The sequence below is a fragment of the Myxocyprinus asiaticus genome, chromosome 32 (genome assembly GCF_019703515.2).
Source record: "Myxocyprinus asiaticus isolate MX2 ecotype Aquarium Trade chromosome 32, UBuf_Myxa_2, whole genome shotgun sequence".
Lineage (NCBI taxonomy): Eukaryota > Metazoa > Chordata > Actinopteri > Cypriniformes > Catostomidae > Myxocyprinus > Myxocyprinus asiaticus.
This window is the reverse complement of record NC_059375.1, coordinates 15974709-15992975: the sequence shown is the minus strand read 5'-3', so window position 1 is coordinate 15992975 and position 18267 is coordinate 15974709. Positions and strand designations below refer to the sequence as shown.

Genomic DNA, 18267 nt, shown 5'->3' with positions numbered 1-18267 from the left:
CATCCAATCAGAAACAGGAGAAAGCTCTTGATAAAAAAAAAATGTTTTAAAACATTTTATCAAACTTTTATCAAACCTTCTCTTAAGTTGATTAGTTTGCAATTTATGCATGATTTACTCATTGCAATTCAATGAACAAATTACACCATTAGAAATAAGTACACTCCATCTTTTATGAGTATCACTCCATGTTTGTTACAACCCTCTAGCATTAGACAAACCGTAGGGCTGAAAATCATGACAACAGAGTCGTATACACACAGGGTTATCTATTGTTGTAGGCACTGTAGCCTTTTCCCAGACAGTATACAGCCTATATCATTACAGTGAGCACTGACTCACTGTTATTGATTAACTTTCTAGAGCTGTTTCAGATGTTTTACAAAGAAATCAATGCAGATTTGATTTGTTGATGTGGGTTTAAGAGTTGTTCCCTTTGTACTGTACGCTTAACAGCTGTGTAATAGCAGTGTATCATTTTTACAAGCTGTCACAGCACAACTTTGAGGAAGGGATATAAGAACCTATTTAAAATTTGCAAGCATTTCCTATTGTGATAAATCATGATTAGTCCTTGATCATACAAAGGATTTCAACAAACCCCTAAACCCTTAGTATTAAACTGCCAACCGATCGTACTGTGAATTCGGTGACAGTAGGTCGAAAGTTCTGCTGCTGAAATCGGTCTGTGCTTACCAATTTGAATCACTGCCCCCAGTAGCCATAGCTGGGAGTGTTGTTGAATGTACGGGCACATGTGAGCTTCAGTTTGAAATGTCCACTGAGTGGCGCCAAAAGCGAGTTGTATTTTTAGTTCCCACAGGATTAGAACCTGTGTTTAGAGGTTGATTGCACAACATGCTATCAATAGCACAATCAGTAGAGTAAAAAAAGGTGATCATTCATCAATTGGTTCAAAAGTGTCTGATGGGAGATGGCACAAATCAGTAATTCGACAGAATAGGGTATATTTCAGAGAACTTGAATATTCGGAAGCAACGTGTCGATTTCCTGTGTGTTCATGTTTTTCTATGCCATTTGTGGTACAGACATTCATTTTTACCATGTTTCCACTATCGGGCCAAATGAGGGCATGCTAGTGCGTGCCAGGGCCAGCTGTTTTCCCACTATCACTTTCAGGGCTTCATCATGCCAACTCTGGGCTTTCTTGGGGCCAATGGCCAAGTACCTTTGGCATACTGATTGCCCTTGGGCCAAAGAAGGCCAACTGGGGATTGAGGCAAAGTCATTGTCAAAGACGTTTCTCTGAGTCAGATCTCACTTTCCACCAAGCAAAGACCAAAATAAATCAACAAACAGCAGCTTCAGTCTCCACCATGTTTTTTTCGAGGTTTAGCTAGTCTCCAGATACTGATACCTCAGCTTGAGCGCACCTCTTGCTTGTGAAATGGGCGGGGTGTGTGATGTTGGCACAAGGGCAGGTTTTAGGGCAACGCTGAGGGGCTATTGGCTCGATGTTAGGAGTGCAGATCGATTTTGGTCTCGCGGCTCTAGGTCCGAGGCCATTGGCCTAGCAACCTCCTTGCAACGCCTTAGCATCATGGTGCTGAATTCTGCATGGACAAGAACCCCTCACGTCAACTTAAGTACATGTAAAAATCAAGCTACTGCTAGTTACTCCAAATTCTGTCACTCTCTGTCTGTCAGGTTTCCTCTATCTGCCCGCCCACTCCCCATCCCCTTTTTGTCTGTTATCATGATGATTTTTCTCTTTAAATCTGCTATGAAAATCTTTTTCCAGGAATGACCAAGTATGCCAAGTAGTAATTTTCTCTCATGTTGAACTCACTGCCAGAACATTGCTAATCCATATAATTTACAATGGGAATACAGTTTGCTCTTCCACGGCAGTGCAAAGACTGGAAGTCCTATGATTACACATAACAATGGAGAAACACACAGTGAAATCTCTGGTTTTCAAAGAACAATCATGACTATTTACTAAATATTTAACCATGAACATATCACTGTCTATGAATGCACCAAACATTCAGGTCACAAAGTCTGGAGAAATGTTTCTTTGAATGACAAAACAACAAAATCTGACATCTACAGTATTTTTCCAAGATTCTAGTGAGTATCGATTTAAATAGACTGTCCTGTTTTTTGTATTTCCCTTATAGGTCTCCTAAGCCATATTACCTCTCATTCAGACTGTGTCTATTTCATTATGATTTATCATGCATTTTTATGGTTTATTTGCTGGCATTACTGTAGTATTTGCTTGCAGGTATGCCGTTTCCTGGAAGGTACACTTCAAACCTGCTGGGTTACATAGGACAAATTAGTCACTTTGTTTCTCAGGAAAAAAATAAGGGACCTGTTCAGATTTATGTGGCAGGTTGAGGGGTCTGTGTATTGACACTGAAAGTTTGCAAACAAACCAAAAGGAGGTCCTAATATGGGATCCTTGAGCCACTCAGCCAACATCAGTGTGTTTTTCCCTGTTTTAGAGGATATGAGTCAGTAATTAGTGTCGATTTCGGTAAACGATTTTAGCAGTAAGCTTATCACAATACTAGAGTAGCTCTTCTCTGGAAATATAAAGATGTGTGCATAGGTGAGGAAAACACCCCGTGAATGCTCTCTTGCCTCTGATTGGTTGCCTCTTGGAAACTGCATCAGTGCTGCAAAGCTAGTGGTCTACCATTCCGTCTTAAAACAGACAAACAGACGGAGAGAACACAAACAGAAACAGGGCACATAAAATGGTTTTAAGGTAATGACAGAGTATTTTGAGAAGAGTTAGACCTGATGTTTACATTTTTGACTTGTTCCTTCCAGGCTTTACTTCTATTTTTTTTTTTTTTTTTTTTTTAGGAGATGTGTTTTTCCAGTGCTAGCATGATTTCTCCTGACTCACCTTAATATGCAGAGCCAACTGCCAAGTAAGCCATTTATAGGCTGATTCCCCCCCCCCAAAAAAAAGCATAAACAGGCTGTGTTGCTGTCAAAATACTCTGTATGTTTAAAAATCCTGACCAGCTGACATGGCTTGTGGCAGGACTATCTGTTTGTCCAACCAGTGGAAGAATGTTGCAGTTTTGTTTGGTGCTGCGATAAATTACACACTTTACCTTTAAAGGTATAGTTCACCCCAAAATTTGGATTTTGTAATTCTTTACTCACCCCTATGGAAGTCATGAACCACAAGTTGAAAAATCATTTTCACTAGGTGAAAATGTATATTTTAGGTGTCTTGTTTTAGGTGTCTTAGTGCCTTCCTGTCCTACAATTAATAGTTTTTTTCTTGGGCAAATTTTTTTTTCTCTCTTAATTTTTTTTTCCTCTCTGAAATTGGGTGCATCTCAATCAGCTCCCTATGTTGTGAATCAGTATATCGTGAACATGAATTTGTGCACTGGCAAGGGTGTTCATCCACTGATCATTGGGACACTTATGAATTAATGACCCACGACATGATAACGAGCTCACGCATTCAAGCGCAGCTGTTATTAATCGGCACAATCGCAGTATAAATGACACTATCGTTCATTTTCGTTGAAGATATTCAAACGTACAGTGTTATTATGAAAGATAAATGACATTAAATAAAGAAATTCAAATATAAAGGAGTGTATTTTAAACCTGCTTTTAACAACTCTAATATTTAAAAGATTGTTTCCCTTTCATGGTCATTATGAATGAAAGACATTACAAACTCTCTTTAAAAGAGGAAATAAGGCTTTGACGTTATATATTTACACTTGTGCTCTTCTTCTAATGACTTGAGAGACTTCAGAAGACATGATGACGTTTCCGGTAAGGGAACATATGAGCAACGATGCTCCCTGTTTTTTTTACGATGCACTGTGGGACTTTTTAGGGAGCGAACGTGTACTGGAACGATTTTGCAATTGAGACAGCCCTAGAAATGGCCGTCTCCCTGACCAATTTTTTTTTCTCTCTGAATTATTTTTTCCTCCTCAAGAGGCAACACATGAGAATTTTTGTTTCTTGCTTGCTAACAATTAGCATGTGGTACCAACCTCAGCCACCAGGCACTATCATTAGGTATGAAATCTTATGCTTACAAGGTGACATAAGGCGCCCCTCAGAAGGCAGGGCGGGAATTTTTTTCTGAAGTTCTGAGTTCTCTCACAATAGATATGTTCCCTTGCAATAAGTTTCGCATTCCCCCACAATAAGTTTCGCATTCCCTTGCAAAACATTTTGAGTGCCCTTGCAAAAAATTTACCATGGTTTTACTATAGTGATTTTTTTGGTGAATTATCTTTTTAACTGATCAACTGATTTTTTGGCTTAATTTTTGATGTACAAGTCAAGTCAAAGTGTATTTATCAAGTGCAAAACAATACAGCATTGCATACCTAACTTTTCCTCACACAACCATCTATAAGTATACAGTATATTATACACACTGCAAATAAAAAAACAAATTACCAAATAAAAAATCTTGAAGAAATGTCAAGTAAAGTCCTTGCCAGATAAGTCTTACGCAGATTCTTACATTTCATAACCCCACAGGGACTTCTCAGAACTCTTGACGCATTTGGCCTCCACAGCCCTCTCTCTATCTCTCTTTCTCTGGCACTCTCAAACTATGCAGTTAGTAATTGCTGGTGTTTCCGTCTTTAGCTGGCTTTTCAGACTACTGTTCCAAAACTGAGATGTAAGTATTTGTGGCACAGTTCTGGAGAAATTTAAATGCCTCCAAAGCACGCCTTGTCCATTTTCCAAACTTAAATGTTAAGATTATTTAGTGGCGCTTGCTGTTAGCCCACTATTGCTCATACATAGGGTTACATATCTGAATTAAAAAAAACTCCTAATCCTAAGTATTAATCTTTGTATTAATCTTGGTATGCAACTCATCCTGCACTGTTTGTGCTATGGACATGAATGATACCTCAAATTGTGCAGCTTGGTTAGGAGAGGTGTGTTATTACTTTTCTAAGCAATCTAAGGTGGATGATAAAACAAGCAAAAAAATTAATTAAAAAAATATATATATATATTTACATATAAGTGACCTAACCCATATCTAGGAACTAGAAGATCGAGGCTTGGGGTGGGCTCCTTTAACTTGGGCCAGTAAGCAACCATCCAGAACACCATAGCAACTGCATAGTAACACCCTGGCAACCATCAAGAAAATCCTAGCATTGTGCAGGCGAGTTTTGGGTAAGCACCACTCACATTTTCATTTAATCCTTAAATGGGCATTTCGGCAATCAGTATTACGTACCTCAGGTCAGGTCAACCTGGCACGTATAGCTGTCACAAATGGATCTACAAAATGCTAAGATAGAAAATAAATTCAAAGGATTTTCAAGACAATTTGAAAATAATATAATAGTTTACATTCTGTTATATTTTGGTGTTTTATATAAATGTGTAAAAAAAACAAATCAACATACAGTAGATATTTGTATAAATATATTACTAATTTGTCTTGTAACATTGTTCTCAAAGTGCTGGATTATTTGCTGAAGCATCTGTTGGCAAATTGACAAGTCTTGAATGATCCTTGCTCTTGAAGGTCTAGGCTGTTTTTGGAGGCTCCTTATATACTATGACACGATTGCCTCACCCGTTTAACATCTCCTGTTTCACACTGCCTTATCTTAAAATGTCAAATTGTTATTAGTCTTAAATTGCCCCTGTCTCAACTTTTTTGAAGTGTGTTGCAATCATCTGATTTGAAATGACTGTACATTAAAAAAACAAAAACAAAACTATGAAATTCACAAGGTAAAACATCATATAATATTTAGTTGTAGTGCTTTCAATTTAGCAAATTTTTCGGAATTTGGGTTGTATATATATATATATATATATACACACACACACACACACAGTATATATACTGTATATATATTTGACAAAACAAATTTAAGTGATAAGATTTTATTTGGTTAGGAATTGGTTTTAATGCCTGGACATACACAAACTTGCTGCTGTTGCTAAGGGGAAAAAAACACTGCCTTACAAGAGTCGTGCAGCAGAGAAACTTTTCCAAATCTTCCAGAATATTCTAGATTTTGAAGTGTTCTGTTCCTCTTTCTCTTTCTGGGTGCTTCGGAAATGACATTCTGAATGAACATCATATGTAAACACAGAAAAGCCTTTCAATGAGAGAGAAAAAATAGAGACTTTTCGCTTATTCTCTATGATGGCAGTAATTTGAACATGGGGCTATTGCTTTTAAACAAAATTGTCCCAATTTTGAAAGAGAGAGAGAGAGAGACAGAGAGAGGGCAATATGGGGGTCATAGCCCAACTTCCTCTCACACACTCAAGAGAATACATCACATTAGAGCCCAAGGCTGCAGCACAATAAGGACAAATGTCACAAAGAAGACCTATGGCAAGACCCCAGTATGTTTGTGAGTGTGTGTATGGCTGTCTTATATAATATCTGTAAGAGTACTGAGGATACAGATACAATAAGTTACAGTTATGCAGTATATAATGTGACTTTAGTGACTTGAGGCTGCTTGTTGTAAAATGGTGTATTCAGTGTGGTGAATGTATGTTAACGACATTATGTTAGCGGAGACTGTCCACTTTTTAAATAGCTTTGGTTCCAGAAGTATTTTCCAAATTTTTTCACCCCATGGGATTAAAAAAAAAAAAATGTAATAAAGAGTTTTAGTCCGTGAACCAAACAAACTAGCTCAGAGATAAAATAACATCATTACAAATTTTGATTTGTAGCATTAAGTATGTATTGTTGAAAAAAAGATAATAGCATGTACACAAATTCTTAAATGAGGTGAACTACTCATCCCATGAAGCATTGCAATGGATGTAATCAAACTGAAAATGGTACAATATAAAGCTACTGAAGTATAGTCATTGATTATAAGAATAAAAACAATATATTATATATAAGTTAATTGCAAAATATTTAGATATATAAAAATGTATGTGTAGTTTAAAAACCAACTTGATTATGTTATTCGCAACAGCAAGCGCGAATTCTCTGGTTGGTGGATCTCTGTTCTGGATTATGGGTAGTGTAGTTCTTCACTGGGAATTCGGGAATTAAACATGATTTCTTAAAAATGAAGTTGAAGTCACACTGACTTATCATTGCTTAACAATTTTGAATTCATTTTAGGTCTGTCTTGAAAAGTGTATACGTTATTGTTAAACATCTATTCCGCTATGACGATAATGAATAGGGTTTTTACTTCTGGAACCCTGTTATTGTGCTTTATTCAAGCTAAGTCAGCTAGGTTATGCCTGCGTATATGAATTGTCTACAGACACAATCCAAGACTGGAAGTGTTTTGACAAGGCAAAATATTGCCTCACTTAAATGTTTTATCTGCAAGAGGACACAGCGCCCCCTGATGCCAATAGCTTGGAAATTGTATTTTCTAAGCCAAAATAGATGTTTCTAACAAAGAACACAAGTTCTTGGTTTGAAGTGCCATTCTTTATTAAACCATTTGTGATTATATTTAGTCCACTAAACCTTAACAAACAAAACAAACTGTGACATCCATACAACTGTAGAGCACCAAGATCATACAACAGTCATTCACAAGATGAGTAACATGACACAGATAATTGAGCACACTTGCAGCTCTCTCCCAGGACACTGATGTCATTGCATTCGTCAATTAAATCAACAAGACCGCCATGTGACAATTGACTGAAAAGGATTCAAGTAAATTATTAAACAGGACAATGGTAAAGCAGCTGTGGTCTGTGATATAAACGTGTTATACAGGGCACCTTACATGCATGTGCATGTTATGGAGAAAGACTTTTAAAAAAAATGGTCTCCTTGTCAATACCACTAAGACCATTTACATAATCGTCTTAAATGTATATACATAAATTAATCTAAATTAATCTCCATCTCTCTGTAGGTTTTAATATTTTGCCCTTCAATACAAACAAAATCACTTAAAACACTCCAACATCATTTTGAAATGGTTAAAATCTTTTGCTACCTGTAAAAAAAAAAAAAAAAAAAAAAAAAAACGGTAATATAAGGTATTCATCTAAACAAAGTCACTAATTCAATCTAAATCAAATCTATCTATCAAAGAAAAAGACTAAAAGAATACTGTTAATAATAATGAAAACACAACGTATGCCAGGAGCATAACTTTGGCAATAGCTTTTGTTTATGGCTATTTTTTTCCCTCATTTCAGGTGCTTTCATGTTGTCGAAGAGCTCCAGAATACTCCAGGCCCTTCACTCCAGTGAAGAGCTTCTAGCACCACTTTTGTTTATCATTAATGTTAATGTGGTACAACTTCACAGAGAACTCCCTTTTGAATGATTATTTACTAATGAAACACTGCCTGATAACTAACATCTGTATATCTATTTCAAAATGACATTGCACAAAGTAAAACAAAAACAAAAACAAAAATAATCTATTTGGAGATCTATTAAAGGGATAGTTCACCCAAAAATGAAAGATTTTTAAATAAAGATTTTTAGAAGAATATCTCAGCTCTGCAGGTCCATACAATGCAAGTGAACGGTGGTCAGAACTTTGAAGCTCCAAAAAGCACATAAAGGTAGCATAAAAGTAACCCATATGACTCCAGTGGTTTAATATATGTCTTTAGAAGCTACAGTATATGATAGGTGTGGGTGAGACACATATCAATATTTAAGTCCTTTTTTACTATAAATATCCACTTTCACATTCACATTCACATTAATTCAAAAGTGTCGTTTTTAGTCAAAAAGGATATAAATATCGATTTGTTTTTCACCCAAAGTGACTGCATCGCTTCAGAAGACATGGATTAAACCACCAGAGTTGTATGGATTACTTTTACGCTGCCTTTATATGCTTTTTGACACTTCAAAGTTATGGCCATGATTCACTTGAGCTGTATGGACCTACAGAGCTTAGATATTCTTCTAAAGATCTTAGCGTGTGTTCCGCAGAAGAAAGAGAGTCATACATATCTGGGATGGCATGAGGGTGAGTAAATGATGAGAGAACTTTCATTTTTGGGTGAACTATCCCTGAAAGACAAAGGCAAGCGCAGACTTCAAAGTGTCACTATGCCACTGGAATAGCCTCGGCTAAATGTTCTGCTGAGTGAGGTAAATTTAGCACCAATAGACTGCAACTATTATTCAAGCACTGCAGCTATATCTCAGGCTGTCTCCTGTTCAATAGTTTAGCCGTCAGGAAGAGATGTTCTCCTGTTGGACAGAGTACGCTATAATCGATCCTGTGAACTACTTTAACTTTAATCCTTAATGCAACATCATCTTACAAAGGCACGACAGGCGGTTCGTTTAATAATGCATCTCAAACTGGTTGACAAAAGAAACTTCTGAAGAGTATCTGTTTTTTCTTAAGTATGCAATTTAGTTGTGTGTATTTTTGATTTATGAACTTTTTATTTAATTTAAGTATAACAGATATTTTGCACATTTTATATAGAGGCTTGTTAAATCCTAAGGTACGGCTATGGAATTAGTTACATTGCATCAGAATTCCTGACGTCTCTGTCATATAACTTTCCTAAAAGTAGTTCATAACTTATGGTAACAGACTACAAAAAGTAAACAAACCATCTTTTTCTCCTAAACTTCACAGAATTTCATTCTAGTCATGTACAAATTAATTTCGTTGTACCTGACAATATCATTATCTCGTATTAACTTGAGTCATATTTATGATGAAATCCTGCAAATACCATTTTCGCTGTGACTAAACCATAATGTTCCCACTGAAGCGACACATGAGTAATGAGTATTTGATTATCAACACATCAGTGAACTTTAAACATCCTTTTATCATCTACGTACTTGTAGTCCTTCAAAATATTTAAACTATAAGACTATGTTATGTTTGCTTATTTTAACAGACAGATGATAAACCTGTCTTGTTTCAAAGTCATGCAAAGCCTTTGTCATTCAACCAGTAAGTAGTTTAAAATGGCGCATGAGAGATAAAAATGTTTTGTTTACAGTACTAAATTTTGCACATACATTTTTTAATCTCTCACTCTGTTTTATTAATTTTATTATTTTAGATGCCTGATTATACATCAGCACATTACCAAAGCTATACACAAAAACACCAACCCTCATGGCATAAATGTTCATTTAAAGATCCAAAACTAATAAGTTATGAGACTCTCATTAAAAAAGCAACATCCAAGTATTAGAGGTGTTCTAATAAATATGTGTGTTCAGAGTACCCTCTAATGTCAAGAGTGTTACATGTCCAAGAAAACATCACTTCAGTCCCTCTATTATTCTTTTAAGGCAGGTGGTCACAGTACATTAACTGAACATGCAGTGGTTTGGCAGTGGTCAGTCTGATCTAGTCAACTAGTGACAGTCACAAAAAGTTGGTTATAATAATAAACATGTCTTTGTTCTGAGTGTTGTGTTCTCCCTGAATTAAAAATGATATAAATATGCATTCATGCTGACATAATCCAATGAGAATAACCAGTGAAAATCTTAATGAGTTTGAAAACAGCTTATGCTAATGTTTGTGCGGTTAGACAGGAGTGAAAACAGAATTTGTTATTTAAATATTCTCCCTTCCGTGCAGACTGTTCCTCTTTTCCCCCTTAAACTTAGTCAGTTTATGCTTGATGTAAACTATAAATTTTAAGAAAAGTCTTAGCCCTCAGTAGAAAGAATAATGAACAATAAAAAGATGCCATTAGAGTGATATTAAAAGTTTTGCATGAAAGATTGCATCATTCACTTTGGATTCTAAATTAAAAATCAATAATATTTCCTGCATCTGTTTCTACCCCCTACTCAATATTTCAATAATGCCTGGGTAATTAATAATCATGCAAAATATAAAAATATTATGGACCTATGCAGAGTAATACTGAATAAGAGGGCTTCATTAAGGGGATAGTTCATCCAAAAATGAAAATGTTGTAATAATTTACTCATGTTGTTGAATATGATGGAACATAATAGGAGATGTTGGGCAGAATGACTCACTTTCATTGCATCATCTTTTTTCATACAATGAAAGTGAATGGTAAGTAATGCTGTCTTTCTGCTGCCTAACATCTCCTTTTGTGTTCAATTGAAGAAAGAAAGTTGTAAAGGTTTGGAACAACATGAGGGTGAGTAAATGATGACAGCATTTCCCTTTTTGGGTGAAATATCATTTTAATGCTGTTCAGCTTACAGTTAAAAGGATAGTTCATCCAAAAATGCAAATTGTCTCATCATTTACTAACCCTGTCTATGACTTTCTTCTGCTGTAAACAAGCAAAGCTTTTTAGAAAATATCTCTGCTCTGTAGGTCCATACAATGCAAGTGAATGGTGACCAGACATTTTATGCTCCAAAAATCATATAAAGTCAGCATAAAGAGTAAACCATATAACTCCAGTGGTTAAATTCATATCTTCTGAAGTGATATGATAGGTGTGGGTGAGAAACAGATCAATATTTAAGTCCTTTTTTACTATAAATCTCCACAGTTGTGTCTAGAAGGTAACCCTCTCATGTCAACATTGTCGCACATGCGCTTTCCTGTTGAAACTTTCGCTGCTCGCCTTTCAGCTTATTAATGATGGAGAGAATTCAATACTTTAAGTCTCTTAAAATTATCAAGTCGTGGTGAGTTGATGAACGCAATTGTATGTGTAGCACTGTATCAATTTCTGTTCTTTTTGTTGTGTTGTTTGTACAACTGGTAATGTTAATCCTGTTCAGTTGCATTAATGTTAGAATGTTAAAGTTGTAGCCTATGTCTTACTTACTGTTATGGTCTTTGTTACCCATTTTAAATAGCGTTTTTTTCTAGATGATGATAAAAACATTTATATTAGGGGCCAAGCACCAAAGGTATGCTTCATCAGGACCATGATCTGAGGATACATGCACAGTTTGGAGACTGCCCCATCTATGGGTCAAAAGATGTGAAAATGGCTATTTTTGCCCATAACTTTCGAACCGTGTGTCCTAAAATCATGAGGCTGGTGTATCTGGACTCCTTAGGCCATGAGGATTTTTCCCATATCAGCCATACTGTCCATTCACTAAATTTAATTTTATTGTCAGATTTAAAAGAAAAGTGGAATGCATCATCTACATCATGTCCTGAGGATACCTGATCAGTTTGAGACAGCGCCACCTATAGTTCAAAAGATAATTCACACTTGAATTACTCTAGCCTTGTGATGTCTCTTTGCCAGGCAACGTACATGTCAGCTGAATGGCTCAGTGTGTTAATGCACTGGACTGTGGTTTAAAATGTCTTGGGTTTGAATCCACACCTAAACAAGGCAATTAAACAGATTTCCATTGTACTGGAGTGTTTTGTATTTTGCTTACTAAATGGTTTCAGGGCTTGTCCCTGATATTTCTGCTTGCAGGTATTCGTTTTATTCTTATTATTTTTTATTGTTCTTCTGATATATACAGTATGTTTTGTTTAAAATGAATATATATCTTTTGAATGCATTGCTGAATGTAAAACAAAATTGTTAAGCATTTTCAAGATTATGTCCTGATGATACCTTAAATGTTTGGAGACAGTGCCACCTATTGTTAAAAAAAAAATAACCCACACTTGTGTGCTGACTCTAAAATCGGCATGTATCTTTACCATGGTTAAGTTATGTTGGCTGAGTGGCACAGTGTGTAAGATTCTTGACTTTAGTTCCTAGAGTCATGGGTTCAGTCTCCACCTCAGTAAGTCATGTATTAGAAATGTCTGTTCTGTAGATTTTTGTTTTGTGCTTACTGAATAGAGGCTGGGCTTTTCCCCAATCAAATGTTGATTTGCATCTTTGTTGAAAAGTTACATTAATATAAAGTTGATCATGGTAACAGCTGTGCTTGGCTGTGATTCCTCTAAGCTTGGTATGTCCCTTTGTTGACTAGCAATGTTGTGGTTGTGTGGTGCAATGGATAGCACACTGAACTAAGGAACTGGAAGTTGTGGGTTCAAATTCATCCAGAGGCAATGTGATCTGTACTTGCTCTGTGAGAGCTTTGGGTTGTTCAGTTGGTGCTTAGCCCTGTAATTGCTGCTTGCAGTTATAATTATTTTTAAGAGTCTTGCAATGATCACAGGTGGCATGCATAACAAAAAAAATAAATATTTTTGTCTTCTTGAAACCTCATTTGCATCCAATGTTTCTAGGGTACAGAAATTTTGACAGAATGTTTGATGTTTAGGCACATATAACTTTAAATTAATGGTTGGATGGATGGTACTTTCTCCATCGTGTGCAGAGGGGTTTGGGAACATTGCCAGTTCTTGAGCAGGAGTTTCTATTTTGTTTGTGTGTGTTAAAAGGACATTGAGTGACAGCTGTATGTCCTTTCGTGTACACAGACACACACTCGCTCCGTTCAAGTTGAATCGCAAAGAAATATGTAAACATATGTGTCCCCAATCAAGATGTATATCCATAGATGTGCGGATGCAAACTTGGTTTATTAAAATAAAAAGTTACAAAAGCGCAGAATCGAACCCGCAACCTTTTTCATCAATGACAATAATTTGAACACTAGAGCAAACAGTCAGCTCTTAGAAGCGGAGCCAATTGATGTATTTTACCACAGGCTAACAATATATCATGGCAGACAGTAGCAGATTTAGAGCTGAAGTTACCAAATACATTATGTGAAATAATTATTTGAGCACTTGAATTTGTCATCTGGAATGACTATTTATCAAAATAGACAATTTAAAATAATCTTTAACTGTGCATAACCTAATTAATATGCGTGAGTTTCGCACTTCCATCACATCGCATGAGAGCGGCGAAAGCAATAACAGAACGTGCATGTGCAGGACATGAGAGGGCTAACCTTTTAAAACCATTGACCCATCTGTGCACCAATCAGCTTGTTGACCCTTTTGGCTGGTTAAGTGTACTGTACGTCAGCATTGGGTGCAAGCTGCATGATGGGTTGTTTAGGTTGTCTTACTGGCGCTTACTGGCCAAAATACCCCTCCAGTCATCTGCCCAGGAGAGAAGCCTTCGCTGGGAGGGGTCTGGTGGCAGGTGCTTGTTGTGACAGGCAGTGAATAGGATGTGCTCCCAGGAGGGCTTGGGTTCCACACCTTCAAAGTTAGGAAAGATGCATGTGATCTAGAAATGATCAGCGCCCATTATGGTACAACAGACCTGAGATGCAGTTTTTACTCACCCAGTATATCAGGTTTGTCATCTATGAGGATGTCTCCGGTCACTATGGTCTTGTCTCTGGTCAGGATGATCTGCTCCAGAAACTCAAGGCCAAGGTGTTTCTCTATCCATGCATACTGGGGACAAACACACTTTAAGAGAGGAAACCATGGAAACTGATAGTAAATGCACTGAAATACTGACTCTGGTCCATAAAATAATGCAGCTGCATTACTGAATTTGTCATAAATAGGGTATTATGCACACAGTCCTTGTGTACATACGTATTACTAAACCCATGCAAAATTTAGCTGTAAATTAACAGTTTAAAGAGAAAGCGCACCCAGAATGTTCAAGCTGCTCTTTTCCATAGCATGAAAGTGAATGTGACCATGGCTGTCAAGCATGATTTTCAGTGAATAACAACTTAAATTTCAGTCTGTTCTTCACACAAAACTATCATGTGGCTTCAGAAGACTTGGAATACAGTGTAAAAGTCATATAATGTTCAAAGTAAGGTTTTAAGTGAATAACGACTACAATTTCAGTCTGCTCCTTAAACAAAACTATCATATGGCTTCAGAAGACTTGGAATATAGTGAACAAGTTGTATAATTTTCAAGGTAAGGTTTAAAGTGAATAATGACTAAAATTTCAGTCTGTTCCTTACACAAAACTCTCATGTAGCTTCAGAAGACTTGGAATATAGTGTACAAGTAGTATAATTTTCAAAGTAAGGTTTTAAGTGAATAACGACTAAAACTTCAGTCTGCTCCTTAAACAAAACTATCATATGGCTTCAGAAGACTTGGAATATAGTGAACAAGTTGTATAATTTTCAATTTCAGTCTTCTCCTTAAACAAAACTCTCATACGGCTTCAGAAGACTTGAAATATAGTGTAAAAGTCGTATAATTTACAAGGTAAGGTTTTAAGTGAATAACGACTAAAATGTCAGTCTGCTCCTTAAACAAAACTATCATATGGCTTCAGAAGACTTGGAATATAGAGAACAAGTTGTATAATTTTCAAGGTAAGGTTTCCAGTGAATAATGACTAAAATTTCAGTCTGCTCCTTAAACAAAACTCTCATATGGTTTTAGAAGACATGGAATATAGTGTACAAGTCGTATGAACAACTTTTGTGGTGCTTATTTTTTTTGTTTTGTTTTTTTGGAGCTTGACAACCCCTGGTCCCCAGACATTTTCATTGTGTGTCAGACATTCTACTGAACTTCTCCTTTGATGTTCCAATGAGGAAAGAAAGTCATACAGGTTCAGAAAGATATTAGGGTTAGTAAATAATATGGGTGAAATAGCCCTTGAATCTCAGTTTAAGAGAATCTTACCTTTTCATATGGGCAGTAGCTGTAATGCTTTATTGGACTGGTGCAAATGAAGATATCTGTACTGGGTGAAGGAAAGAAAAATCTGCTCTTAAAGACCATTTTACAGCCACTAATATACAGACTAAACATTTACTCAAGAGAATGGCAGATTAGCCATGCTTATCTGTCTCTTATGTAATTTCTCCTGGAGGGTGGATGGTTTATTGATATGGTTTATAATAGGTCCTGTAAACCTACAACACATGTTTATATCTTTCAATAACAGCGTATTGTGATGCCAAACCTCGTTTAACTTACTTCTCCATCTTGGACATCTCCTTCACAGCCTCCACTCCTCCAGGAAGAGGGTCAAGCTCGATGAAGAAGTTTTTGGACTCCCAAATGCTGATGGCCTTCTCCTGCAATCAATGCAACCATTACATTTAGATTATCTTCATTCAATATGTATACTACTGCTGTGTCTCAAAAGCTAGTCAGGGTTGCCACATTTTTCACCAATTCATTTCCATGACTTTTCTTAAAGTTCATGATTACAATAATTGTGATTAGGATCATTAAGGATAATCTTGTAAAGAATTCCACAAAGTATTTTAGATCCGATAATACATATACACTTTATTTACTCACGTATACATTTCCATGACTTTTCCAGGCCTGAAAATCTAATTTTAAAATTATTAATATTTCCAGGTTTTTCACTACTGTGGGAACCCTGCCTACTGAGCACCTAGATAGCATTTTTAGGCATGTGTCCAAAAATGCTGTCTAGGTAGGCAGCACATTAAGTTTTAAGACACTCTTCCAGGTCTCAACATCTAAAATTTAAAGGTGCACTCAGTAGTTTTTATACCGACTCAGACTGACACCTAGCGGCATGGATAGAGCATCATTCAAACGCAATAGATTTCAGATACCGTTTAACATTGTAGAAATTCACTATTCACAGTCAGCCATAATTCATTTAATCCATGAGTGAGAGTGTGCAATAACAGGGCAGTTACTGAGATTAAGCAAGTAGTATTCGGCTGGTCGTGTGATCTCAACATGGCAGCCCCCATGAGGGGACCCTCTCCATGTAGAATTTTTAAGGTTCATCTCATGAGAGTGCTCATGTTTTTATACATACAGTATGTACAATATTAATATTTATTTCTTTTGGAGTAAATTTGTTAATGAGGAAAAAATGACTAAGCGCACCTTTAAGGTATTTTGAAGCTAGTGATCAGATCAGCACTGAAAAAAAAAAAAAAATCACATTTGAAGCTGAACTTTATACACTTACACACAGATCACTTCTCAGATCCCCATACTGTGTGGACACCCAGAATCCTCTTCTGTCCTCTAGTGATATATACGGCTCATTCGGATACCTTGCTTTGTATTTCTTTAAAAACCCTCCCTCGAAATCTGCGATGACACCGTCCATGTCCACCAGGACTCGCAGTCTCCTGTTATTCGTGGACATGTTGGCTGTGCACCGGTGAAAGTAGACTGATGAAGCGCTTCTCTTAACCCACCGTACAATCATCGGTAGTAAAGTCATGGTCTACTTCAAATAAACCTCTTCAAAGTCCGCCGATCCAAAGTCCTACAGATCCAACGCGGTCACTTTGTAGTATGCAAAGCTTCATGTATTCATATGAAGGTAGATTTAGTGATACAGGGAGCTGTTTGGTTGCAGAATAACGCTTATCGTGTTGTATCTCATCTCATTCTGTTGGCTCTCTGTTGTTTTGCACATTGTAAAGGCGTCTGTCTTTGTTACAGTGTCTTTTGTTTGTTTTTGGGGGGTCAGAGGGTCGCGATCTCATGCTTTTGAATTGCTTCGCTGGTGTTGAATTGCAGGGTTTAAACGCAACTCTTGTGTAGTATTTGCGTAGTAGTGTTCGGTAATGACACACTAGTCTAGTATGTACCGTGTTTCTCTGACCACTTTGTTTATGTCCTCCAAATCTACAAACTAGTCTTCTATTTCTGGTGTAGACTGTCACGGAACATACCCGGCCAAAGATTGTTTACAAATGGTGAAAGATTATACCAATGCCTTCAAGTGCACATGGAAACTCCTTCTTTTTACGACGTCACGCATTCAACTCGGAAATAAAATACGGAAGCAGCAAAACAAACAAAACAAAAAACTAAAATACACAGTAAAACGATGGGAAAAGTTATTTTTATGTTGTACCCGTAAGATAATACACCTGCATGACTTTTACACTAACTATATGATTTATTAATACATGATATCTAACAAATTATTCATTAATATGCATAAAAACAAACCCCAAAGGGTAGTCTTTAGATTTACACTACCTGACTATATGATCTGTCATATATAACAAATTAATATTATGAAAATAAAGCACTTAAAAATATTTCTGCAAAATCATTGCTTTTCATCATCTTTCAAGATGATACAGCCCTTCCAACGGCCACAAAAGTATACTTTGGTTTTCCACATGCTGAAATCTGACTGCTCACTAGATTCTGACTCCCTGCTGCCTGATTGGCCCTTATCCTTAAAGCCCAACCCTACAACCACCCCTAGCCTTAACATCATTGGCCCCTACCCATCCCTACACCTACCCCTAAACATAAGAATACTAGGGAGTCAAAATTCGGCACTACACCGGTATGTCTCGCGCACAATATGCGTGACGCAAATTTCGTCATCAGCGTAGTCCACACAGCATGGACTGTCTGCGAGCAGCCCAGTTTTTGTCGACATGCAGACTGTCCTTGTTCGTGTGTTTTGTCTGTGCACACGCCTGCCAATGACCGTACTAAACAGTATCACAAAGCAGACCTA

The 18267-nt window shown here is 36.7% G+C and overlaps 1 protein-coding gene across 2 annotated transcripts; it reads right to left on the bottom strand.

Moving 5' to 3' along the window:
• Positions 1–6721: 6721 nt before the first annotated feature.
• Positions 6722–18007, bottom strand: LOC127423181 (5'(3')-deoxyribonucleotidase, mitochondrial-like). Of its 2 annotated transcripts, none has more exons than XM_051667313.1 (5): positions 16741–18007; positions 15756–15856; positions 15459–15519; positions 14132–14246; positions 6722–7017 (listed from the first exon to the last, which is right to left on the bottom strand). In XM_051667313.1, the coding sequence occupies exons 1-5, from the start codon at positions 16999–17001 to the stop codon at positions 6944–6946; spliced, it is 612 nt and encodes a 203-aa protein (XP_051523273.1). In that variant the 5' UTR covers positions 17002–18007; the 3' UTR covers positions 6722–6943. The 2 variants fall into 2 exon arrangements, with proteins under 2 accessions (XP_051523273.1, XP_051523272.1); XM_051667312.1 differs by lacking the exon at positions 6722–7017 and adding an exon at positions 7038–14045 and having other exon boundaries at positions 16741–17991.
• Positions 18008–18267: the final 260 nt, after the last annotated feature.

Excerpts from the sequence above, each read along its gene's own strand:
- LOC127423181 (XM_051667312.1), bottom strand. The coding sequence starts at position 17,001 with ATGACTTTACTACCGATGATTGTACGGTGGGTTAAGAGAAGCGCTTCA. Across the intron at positions 15,857-16,740 it reads ATCTGAGAAGTGATCTGTGT|GAGAAGGCCATCAGCATTTG; the intron begins GTAAGTGTATAA and ends CATTGATTGCAG. Across the intron at positions 14,046-14,131 it reads TGACAAACCTGATATACTGG|GTGTGGAACCCAAGCCCTCC; the intron begins GTGAGTAAAAAC and ends CTAACTTTGAAG.